Source organism: Hipposideros armiger, unplaced genomic scaffold (assembly GCF_001890085.2).
Source record: "Hipposideros armiger isolate ML-2016 unplaced genomic scaffold, ASM189008v1 scaffold_283, whole genome shotgun sequence".
Lineage (NCBI taxonomy): Eukaryota > Metazoa > Chordata > Mammalia > Chiroptera > Hipposideridae > Hipposideros > Hipposideros armiger.
The window spans coordinates 1,033,069-1,044,089 of record NW_017731633.1 but is presented as its reverse complement, the minus strand read 5'-3'; the positions used below and the strand labels follow the sequence as shown (position 1 = coordinate 1,044,089).

General features: G+C 42.3%; 1 protein-coding gene across 2 annotated transcripts in view; it reads left to right on the top strand.

The window, feature by feature from the left end:
- LOC109390982 (orphan sodium- and chloride-dependent neurotransmitter transporter NTT5-like) overlaps positions 1-7,206 on the top strand; it is a 16,237-nt gene extending 9,031 nt beyond the window's left edge. The window contains exons 7-11 of one of the 2 annotated variants that reach the window (XM_019658141.1): positions 1,088-1,274; positions 1,610-1,811; positions 1,952-2,111; positions 6,210-6,372; positions 6,585-7,206. In XM_019658141.1, coding sequence (XP_019513686.1) covers positions 1,088-1,274; positions 1,610-1,811; positions 1,952-2,111; positions 6,210-6,372; positions 6,585-6,833 — 961 coding nt within the window. In that variant the 3' untranslated portion in view covers positions 6,834-7,206. The remainder of the gene's footprint in view (positions 1-1,087; positions 1,275-1,609; positions 1,812-1,951; positions 2,112-6,209; positions 6,373-6,584) is intronic. The other variant, XM_019658140.1, reaches the window with a different exon arrangement.
- Positions 7,207-11,021: the final 3,815 nt, after the last annotated feature.

Here is an 11,021-nt window from a genome sequence, read left to right as displayed (position 1 = left end):
TACATATCTCTAATTATAACTGCTTTCCTCTTTCCTAGAGGTAGCCACTGTCCTGACTTTTACGATAATTAGTTCTTTGTTTTTCTTCATATTTTATTATCTATGTGTGCGTATGTAAGCAATATAGTTTAGTATGTCCATTTATGTAGTTTGATTTGTTCATTTATATATACATTCTCTTCGTATTCTTTTGTGTTTTACTTCTTTCATTCAATATACATTTTTAAGATCGATCTATATTGTTATGTGTAGCTCTAATCTGTGCTTTTTAATACTATATAATGTTCCAGTGTATGAACATACCACACCACACTTTATTTACCCATTGTACTATTAATGGACATTTGGAGTCTTTCTAGTTTTTGGCTACTAAAACAATGCTGCTCTAAGCGTTCTTATACAGCATTCTTAAACATACATAGTACATCAGGAACATATATATAGAGGGTGCCAAAAAATGTATACACATTTTACTATATTAAAATTATGCTGATGGTAACCACTTTGAGCACCTCTTGTAACTGCAGAAGTCAAACTTGACTCGTATTTATCTTTTGTTATCGGTGTATATTGAGTATTACAATTTTAATACAGTTTTTTCCTTTCTTAAAATGTGTATACATTTTTCTTGCACCCTCTGTATATATATTCCTGATGTACTATGTATGTGCATATTTTACTTTGCAAATATTTTCTCTCAGCCTGTGGCTTGTCCTCTCATTCTCTTGATAAAAGTCTCAGAGCAGGCTTTTAATTTTAATGAAGTCCAACTTATCAATTATTTCTTTCATGGATTGCACTTTTGGTGTTGTATCTAAAAAAGTCACCACCAGACCCAAGATCATCCAGAGTTCCCAAGGAGATTATAGGAATGACTTCTCCTGGAATTTCCCCTGGTCATAAATTCTCCAGGTTCACACAAATTCATGACCCTGAAGGTGGGTGCCTTCTAGGTGTCATCCCAGGCTCTACCTTACCCAGGTCAGTAATGGTAGGCTAGTGATGTCCTCATCTGGAAGATAAGGGAAAAGGAGGCGGTCTCCTAAGAAGCCAAATGGTTCTATGTGATTCAACTTCTTATTCCCAGGAATGTTGAAACACTTTCAAGGCTGGTAATCCTCGGGGAACTGCCTCCTGAGGCCCAGCCCCCTTCAAACCTGCTTGATAACCCGACCTCCATCTTCACCTCCTGGCTCAACAGTCTTCCCCCTTCCATCAAGAGCATAGTCGTTAACCATGTGCCTGAGTGCAACTTAGAGAAGCAGTTTTTGAAGGTCAGTAAAAATAGGTGAGCTGGGCCTAGGGTCCCTCAAAGCCTTCTGTAAAACAAATTTCAGCTTTTATTAGCACCAGAAAAAAGTCTAAGAAGCACCAGAATAACCTGCAGCCCTGGTGATGCAAAGAACTATAGCTCGCAGAATGCCCTTCGGTGGATAATGCTAGGTGGATTGGTTTTCCATGACAGAGGCTCAGCTTAGAGATCTGATTTTCTCAGTGACCCAGGGCTTTTAGGGGAGTTTTCCAGGGAAAGTAGAATGTATCTTTGTATTTTTGTTGTTGTTGTTAAGTTCAAGGACACTTTAATTCCTGCCTTTTCTCCCCTTAACAGATTAAGGAGGGTACAAGCTTTGTATTCCTGTCCTTCATTGAAGCCATGTCATTCATTCCTGCGTCTGTCTCATGGTCCATCCTCTTCTTCCTGATGTTGCTCATGCTAGGGCTGAGCCTCATGATAGGGACCTTGCAGGGCATCATTACTCCACTCCAGGACACCTTTTCTTCCTTCAGGAAACATCCAAAGCTGCTTACAGGTACTCCGATCTATGGCCTACTCCCATCAATTACCCTGATTTCACTGAGACTGTAGTCCAGCCCTGGTCTATGATCTCTGCTTAGCCCTTTTCACCCTGCCAGACCTCCAACCTTGATCCAGATCCAATGTTTCCTCCAGTGGTTGTCTCTGTGCTCATGTTCCTGTGTGGCCTCTTCTTCATTCGACCTTCAGGCCTCTACTACATAAGACTGCTGAATCAGTACTGGGTGGTCCTACCCATAATCCTCATCATCACACTTGAAAACATGGCTGTGGGCTGGGCCTATGGGGCCAAGAGGTGATCGCTTGGGTCTGTAGGGAAGGCTGACCCCTTTGTTGTTGGCTTAGTTCTCATTCAGCTAGAGTGACATAGGGACCCTTAACTTCAGGGCCTTCTGAGAAACCTTTTTATTTATTCATTTATTTAACCTATTTATTGAGTGCTTAATAAGTGCCAGGCACTCTTTTAGTCATCGGGGATACAGCATTGAATAAAATAACCATCCCTCTCCTCCATCACTTACATTCTAGTGGTAGAGAGAGACACTAACCAAGTGAACAATATGTCAGGTGGTGATAATGGACAGGAGAAAATGAAAGGGTAAAGTAAGATGCTCAAGAGTGGGAGTATGGGGCCAGCCGAGTGGCTCAGTTGGCTAAGAGCTCGCTCAAGAGTGCGAACTCTGAGCAATAGTGGTTCGAGTCCCGGTCTGAGCTGAGCTGCCGCTGAGCTGCCAACAGGTAGCAGGATGGCTCAGCTGAAAAAAAAAGAGTGGGAGTATGTACGGGTGCTAATTTAGATAGAATTGCAGGGAAGGCTTCTCTGATACAAAGTGTGACATTTTAACAAACCCCTGAATGAAATGAGGAAAGGAGCCATGACAAAGTTCTGAGAAAGTATGTTCCAAGCGGAGGAGACAGTAAGTACCAAGACAAGAGGAAACATCCTGCCTGGAGTTTTTGAGGAACAAGGAGATCAGTGAGGTGGGAATAGAATGTTAAGGGATGAGGCCAGAGAGGTAACAGGAGAACAGAGAGGGCCTTCTAAGCCATAGTAAGACTTAGTTTTTTGTGCAGGATTATAGAAGAGGCATTGGAGGGTTTTGAGTAAGGGTGACATACTCAGATTTTTTTTTTNCCACTCGGCCATCCCAAGTATTACAATTTTTAATACAGTTTTTCCTTTCTTAAAATATATATACATTTTTTTTGGCACCCTCTGTATTTTGTAGAATTTATTAGTGAACCCATCTGGGCCTGGTGCTTTCTGTTTTCGAAGGTTATTAATTATTTATTCAATTTCCTTGATAGAGACAGGCCTATTCAGAGTACCTATTTCTTCTTGTGTGAGTTTTGGAAGATTGTGTCTTTCAAGGAATTGGTTAATTTCATCTAGGTTATCAAATCTGTGGGCATAGAGTTGTTCATAGTATTCTTTTATTATCCTTTTTTTAAGGTCCATGGGCTCTGTAAGTGATAGCCCCTTTTCATGTCTGATTTTAGTAATTTGTGTCCTCTTTCTTTTTTTCTTAGTTATCCTGGCTAGAGGCGTATCAATTTTATTGATCTTTTCAAAGAGTCAGCTTTTAATTTAGTTGATTTTCTCTATTGATTTCCTGTCTTTTTTTTTTTAAGATTTTTATTAGGGAATTGGGGAAGGGGAACAGTGTTTGGGAATTGGGGGAGGAGAACAACCAAGTTGTTGTCCTTCAATCTTAGTTGCAGGTGGGCGTAGCCCACCATTCCATGTGGGAGTCGAACTGGTAACCTTGTTGTTAGGAGCATGTACTTTCACCAGCTGAGCCATCCTGCCACCTGTTGGCAGGTCAGCAGCAGCTCAGCTCAGACACAGCTCACTGGCCCATGTGGGAATTGAACCAGCGACCCTGTTGCTCAGAGCTTGTGCTCTTAACCAACTGGGCCCTGATTTTCCTGTCTTCAATCTCTGTTCTAATTCTTTGTTATTCTTCCCTTTTGTTTACTTTGAATTTAATTTTCTATTCTTCAGTTTCCTAAGATAAAAACTTAGAGTATTGATTTTAAATCTTTCTTCTTTTTTTAATATATGCATTCAATGCTATAAATTTCCTTCTAAGTACTGCTTTCATTGCATCCCACAAATTTTGGTAAGTCATGTTTTATTTTGATTTAGTTCAAAATATTTTCAGATTTTTCTTGAGATTTTTTTCTTTGACCCATCTGTTATTTATAAGTGTTTTGTTTAATCTTCACATATTTTGGATTTTCCAGTTATCTTTCTGTTCCTGATTTTTAGTTTAATTCTATTGTAAACTGAGAGCAGACATTGTATGACTTCTAGTCTTTTAAAGTTGTTAAGATGTTTTATGACTCAGGATGTGGTTCATAATGGTAAATGAACTTGAGAAACATGTGTACTCTGCTGTTATTAGAAGAAGCAGTCTGTAAATGTCAGTTATATCCAGTTGATTGATGATGTTGAATTCGACTATATCCTTACTGATTTTCTGCCTGCTGATTTTCAGTCTTTGTTGTCTTTACTTTTCAGTTTGGGAGGTTTCTATTGAGATATCCTCAAGCTCTTCCTCAGCCATGTCCAATCTACTAATAAGCCCATCAAAGGTATTCTTCATTTCTGTTACAGTTTTTTTTTTTTAATCTCTATCAGTTCTTTGGTTCTTTCTTAGGATTTCCATCTTTCTGTCAACATTGCCTATCTTACATGCTACCTACTTTATCCATTAGAGCCCTTAGCATATTAATCATAGTTGTTTCAATTTCCCAGTCATATAATTCCAACATCCCTACTGTGTCTGATTCTGATGTTTACTCTGTCTCTTCAATTTGTGTTTTTTGCCTTTTGGTACGTGAAAAGGGTTCTCAGACCCAATTCCAGTGTGTGTGTGNGGGAACAGACAAGTTGCTGTCCTTTTGTTCTTCAGTCTAATTGTGGAGGACGTTGCCTCACTGCCCCAAGTTGGTACCATCATTGCGCTCTTCCCTGGTGAGGCAAATCAGTCGCTGGCTTCTGGATGGCCGCTCACCGGGGCTGCTGGCCACTCACACTGGCTGCTGGCTACACACGGTAGCCCATGGCAACCCACTGCAGCAGGGGCTGCAGCCTACGCCGTCGACACACGGCAGCCCAGCTCCAGGTTGAGCTGTTGTTCAGCATCTTAGCTGTAGAGAGCAGTGTCACTGGTCCTCATATGTGGGATCCGAACTGTGGCCCTCATGCATCCCAAGCCAGTTCTTAACCAACGCGCCACTCGGCCGGCCCCTCAGATTTATTTTTTAAAAAGCACCTATGACTGCTGTGTGGAGAAGAGACTATAAGGAGTCCAGAGTGAAGCAAGGAGAACATTTGGGAGCTATTGTAATATTTCAAATGGGAGCTAACAGTGTCTTGGGCTGGGGGGCAGAGGTGTAGGTTGCGAGACATGGTTTAATTCTGCAAGAAAGAGCTGCCAGGGAAGAGGGAACAAGATAATCAGGGCCTGGGACCTAATAGACATCACTATGGAATGGGAGAGTGGGCGAATCCAAGTCACATACAAGGGCACAACTTTTTACCAGGATGCTAGGGGGACATCCAAGTGGTATAATTCAAGGACAGAAGGCTCAAGTGGCAGCATTTTCAGGTCACAGTGGTTCTGGGAGTCAGTTCAGTCATGTATTAACTCCACAAATATTCCAGGGGATTTTCTCTGTGTTGGGAAAGCCTTGTGGTACTGGTATACAAATGAATGAGAATTAGCTCCTCTTCTCAAAGAATCTAAATTGGAAGGTGTATATAAGCAGACAATCCCAGTTCAAGGTGGTAAGTCTATAGCAGAGGTAGCTGGCGGCACTCTAGGGGCACCTGGAAAGTGTGGCCTACAGGAGAGGGTGATTGGGCAGAATCTGGACAGATGGATGGGTAGGCACACAGAAAGAGCAGTATTCTAGGCCAAAGGACCCCACTTGTATATGTATTGAGATTGAGAACATGCACTAAAAGAGGCTGGATACATGGGCTGGGAGAAACCAAGAAAAGTTCAGTTCTCTGAGGATCAAGTGTTAATTTTTGGGGGTCTGTTTGTTCACTATGAATACCCAGCACCTAGAAAAGTCCCTGGCACATCATAAACACTCTCATGTTTATGGAATGAATGAAAGGAACTTGGCCTTTATTCTGAGGGCACTGGGTAGTCATGAAAGGTTTGAGGGCAGTAGAGGAATGTTTGAAAGTTTTTCTAGGGTTAGGATGGAAGACTGACTAGGGAGAAGAGAAGAAGAAAGGACAAGGCTTGAGCTGAGGCAGGGGTTTGGAAATGAGGTAGAATATTTGAAAGACACTAAGGTCAGGCTGGCCTTGCCCCCCAAGGAAGAGAAGGAACATCTGGGCCTACCATAGTCTCGTGGCCTTTTCTTCCAGGCTCCTTGCAGACTTGAGGATTCTGTGTAACCATCCCGTCCATCCCATCTTTCGCTGGTTGTGGTGCTATCTGTCTCCAGTTGTGCTGCTAGTCCTATTTGCAGCCACTCTGTTACTTCTGACTCTGAAGACCCTGACCTATGTGGCCTGGGACTCAAGCAGTGTGAGCTTCCCTCTCCAGACCCCAGACCTTTCTAGGGAGGGGGGCCAGACCTGTCAATCCACTCTTGGCCTAAAGACCCTGTCATCTCATTCTCTGTTCCCCAAAAGACTCATTTAGTCCTCTGCCCTGGTATCCCTCCCACTCTTCCCTTCCACAATCTTTCCTCTTCTGGGAGCTTCAATGTTCTGAACCCCTTTCCCATCTCTCCACAGTCAAAAGAGGTGCTTCGACAATACCCACCATGGGCGCATATCCTGCTGATTGTCCTGTCTCTCATTGCCATCCTCCCCATCCCCACATACTTTGTGTACTGCCTCACCCATGGCATTCCCTTCAAATCCTCGAGTTTGAATCAGTCTATCATATCCTCCACATCTTTATCCCTAAGTATGCATCTAATGCCCATTAAAGAGGTCCAAAAGGAGGAAATCCTGCAAGGTGATAATCAAATTTCTGATTAACCTGTTGTGTGGCTTCCTAACATCATTCACGTGGCCTGACATCACACATCCCTCAAAACAGCTCTACCAAGCAACTCTTTGATACCGACTTGCAACTGTTGATGTCCTTGGACCCAGAACTCCTTTTATTCCCAAGGGTAGCAGCATTATTTGGGGCGCTCTTGGGGCCTGGCTTGGCATCCTCCTTCCTAGGCCCCTCTGGTTGCCACCATCATTGGATTTTCCCCATCCCCTTCCTCATATACATTCATCGTCAGTGATGCCAACCAAACCTGCCTCTTAACTGGTCTGCCCAGCTCCTGGAATGGAGCTGGAGGAGTAATTCTGTTGTTAATAAATCAATTCACTGGGACTACAAGCACCGGGTGTGAGCAGTTCTGTTTTTATTTGCTATAAATGTCTCCGATGTTCAGTCTTCCCCTCAGGAATCTGCCATTCTTTTTTTTTTTTTTTTTTTTTTTTTTTTTTTTTTTTTTTTTTTTTATAGCTGAGCCACCCTGCCACCTGTTGGCAGCTCAGCTCGGGCTGGGAATCAAACCAGGAACCCTGTTGCTCAGAGCTCACACTCTTGAGCGAGCGCTTAACCAACTGAGCCACTCGGCTGGCCCGGGAATCTTCCATTCTTTTGAGAGCTAAACATCCAGTCCTGAGTTCCTGCCCTCTCTTTGTGATGGCAAATTCAGATGCTAGATTACTAGATTTGCTTTATCCAGGAACTGGCCTTCAGCCAAGAAAACCTCAGGAAACGGTGGCTTCAACAAAGATGGGAAGGATATTAATGTGCTTGCTAATGGGATATAGTAATCCTATCATGGGCCTAAACATTATTGTTAAAAGGGTTTCCAAGACTGTTGTGGACTAATTGATCCATGTAGACTAAATGATCAGTGAACTAACACACAAGCAGGTTGGGGAACTACCAAATTGTATTACTGAGTCCACCAAGATCCCATATCTACTTGGTAAGAGACATCCTTTTACCACAGGGCTAAATCAAATGAATTTGCCTAGTGGGTGAAAACTGAGTGGGTCTCTCTGAACTCGTGGGAGGGGTGACTCCACAACTGTGTTGAAGTACTTTCAAAAATGAGATGGAGTTAGTCAGCGACTGGGGATGGGGCCTGTGGGTAGAGGTGGTTGGGATTCCAGAAGATCCAGGGAATGGGTTTCGTTTCAATGCTCTGAGATCCCAGGATTTCCGATTGCTTAGCTCCCACAGGGAGGCTGCCTCTGCGTAAGTTTGGGACCAGATAAAACAGACATCACCAACCATTCGTTGGTGGGTAGGACTCTAGGGGTGGGTGTGGTGAGTGGAAAGAGCAGAGATCACGGAAGTCCCTGGACGTCTGAAGTTTCACGCTCCTCAAGCTCAAGGATCCGAGGCCTGGAGGCGCTGTGAGCCTCCGTGTCATCGCCCATTAGCTCCTGTACCTTGTAGCCCCGCCCCTCACGCTCACACACGCCCCCGCCCCCACCCCCGCGCCCTATCCAAACGATCGTCGCTTGAAGACCGGTGCTATTGAGTCAGGTAAGATGGGAATCTGGGAGAGGAGGCAGTCCCTTTCTCCTGATGAAATAGCCTGAGTTTTCAACCTTCTTCCTTTTGGGAACCTAGGTGCTCATCCTCCTTTCTGCTCCCCACCTCCAGTTCCATCTTTGGGAGTAGAACCTGTGGGAGAGGTATTGAAAAGTAGTGGGTTACCGGATAAACCGGTGGGAGTGGAAGGAAGATCTTGGTGTGTCCCCTCCTCCTACTCCACATTTTTCTCTCCTCAGGCCACTTGTTGAAAGTCCGTTGGCACCTAACGGCAGGGTTATTTGAATTGGAAATATCTCACTTTGCTGTAGGGGTACTGATTGGAGTGGAAGACTGGTTTCTGTCGTAGGTACTTCTCTACATAGCTCTGGGGGTCCTTATAGTCAGTCAGGTTTCATGGCACCCTTGTGTGTGATGAGCGGGTTTTGTTTTGGGAATCTCTGGCCTTGTTAGACAAAAAGGAGCCCCGTTCCTTGGTAAGGTACCTTACACATGTCTTCATTTTTATCCCTCACAAGAACGGTAGGCGATGCAGGTATTGTCATCCTCAGTCTTCACCAGGAGACTCCGAAAAAAGAGGGGTTCACACAGTGAATGAAGGGTAGAGCCTGACAGAGATTCCTGTCTTGTGGCTTCTGACCCTTTTTATTTTGGAAATTTTCAATGACATACAAAAGAATAACAATGAATTACTTTGTATTCATCACCCATCTTCAGTAATGACCAACTTGTGACCAGTCTGGTTTCATCTCTCACCCCACTGTAAGCCTCTCCATTATTTTGAAACAAATCCCCAATGTATCATTTCATCTGTAAATATGTCAGTACCTGTCTCTAAAAAATAACCCTTAAAAAAAACCCTGACAAAACATCACACCTGAAACAAATAACAGTAATCCAGTAATATCATCAAATATTCAGTCAGCATTCAGATTTTCCTGGTTGTCTCTCTTTTTATTTTTTCTGGTAGATTTATCTTTTTAAACAGCTTTATTGAGGTATAATTCACATACCACACAATTCACCCATTTAAGTGTACAATTCAGTGGTTTTAAGTATATCATAGAGTTGTGCATCTATAACCACAATTTTAGTACATTTTCATTATCCCCAGAAGAAACTCCACACCCCTTAGCCATCACCCCAACTGCCACATCCCCCAACCCCAGCCTTAGACAATTATAGTCTACTTTTTGTTCTATAGATTTTCCTACTCTGGACACTTCATGTAAATGAAATAATACAATATGTGTAGTTCTTTGTGACTGGCTTCTTTCACATGACATAATGTTTTCAAGATTCACCCCTGTGTAGCACATATCAGTACTTAATTCTATTTATTGCTAAATAACATTCTCTTGTATAGATATACCTTGTTGTATTTATTCAATTATCAGTTGATGGGCATTTTAGGTTGTTCCTACTTTGGGGCTATTATTAATAATACTGTTTTGAATATTCATGTAAAAGTTTTTTGGGTAGACGTACATGTTCTTATTTCTCTTAACATAGCCTTAGGAGTAGAATTGCTGGATCACATGCTAACTCTATGTTTAACTATTTGAGAGACTGCCTCATAATTTTTAAAGTTTGTTTAAATCATCATCCAAATAAAATTCATGTGTTGCAAGTTGTTGCTATATCTCTTAAGAATCTTTTAATCTACATATACAGGTCTCCCTCCCTCTTTTTTTCCCCCTTGCAATGTATTTGTTGATAAAACTGGGTTATTTGTCCTGTGGAGTTTCCAACAATTTGAAGTTTGTTGCTTGCCTCTCCGTGGTGTCATTTAATATATCCTTCTGTCCCCTGTATTTCTTATAAATTGGTAGTTAGGTCGAGAAGCTGATTAGTTTTAGGTTCAATATTCAGAGAAGAATACTTCATGAATGGTTTTATGTATCTATCAGGAGGCAAAAAAAAAGTTCTGGATGTCTCTTTTTTTGTAATGCTAGCCATTGGTGATCATTGTCTAGGTCCATATGTTCAATAGAGATTATAAAATGGCAGTATTCCTTTTTTTATTAGCTGGAATAGTTTCAAAAAGAGCCATGGGTGATTTGACTCCAACATAACCTCTCCTAAGCCTCTTCATATCCTATTCCAGAAGCCAGCCTTCTTAGATAGCGTACCTTCTAATGAGTGTAAACTGAGCTCTCTTCCATGGTGTCTATTTGACCTATAAGAAATTCAGTCATCCTCGTCAACACAACCCTGGTCAAGAAATAGACATCAGCAGCATCCCATAAGGCCTCATTTGCCCACCCCCAGCACCACTACTTCCCTCCTCTCTAGAGGTAATCACTATCCTGACTTTAAGGTAATCACTGCCTTGCTTCTTGATAGTTTTACAACCTACGAGGTGTGATCAAACAATACGGTGAGTGTTTAAATAAAAAAATTATTACAGTAAAGGACACATTGCCATTAATCCCCCTCAAAATACTCCCCCTCGCTTCGAACACACTTATCCCATCATTCTTGCCACTTTCTGAAGCAGCTCTGGAAGTCCTCTTTTGTGAGTGTCTTTAGTTATACTGTCATTGCTGCCTCCATGTCCTGAATCATTTTAACTTTGGGAAGAACCAGAAGTCACAGGGTGCCAGATTCGGTGAATAAGGACACACCGTAATTTTTTTTTTTTTTTTTTT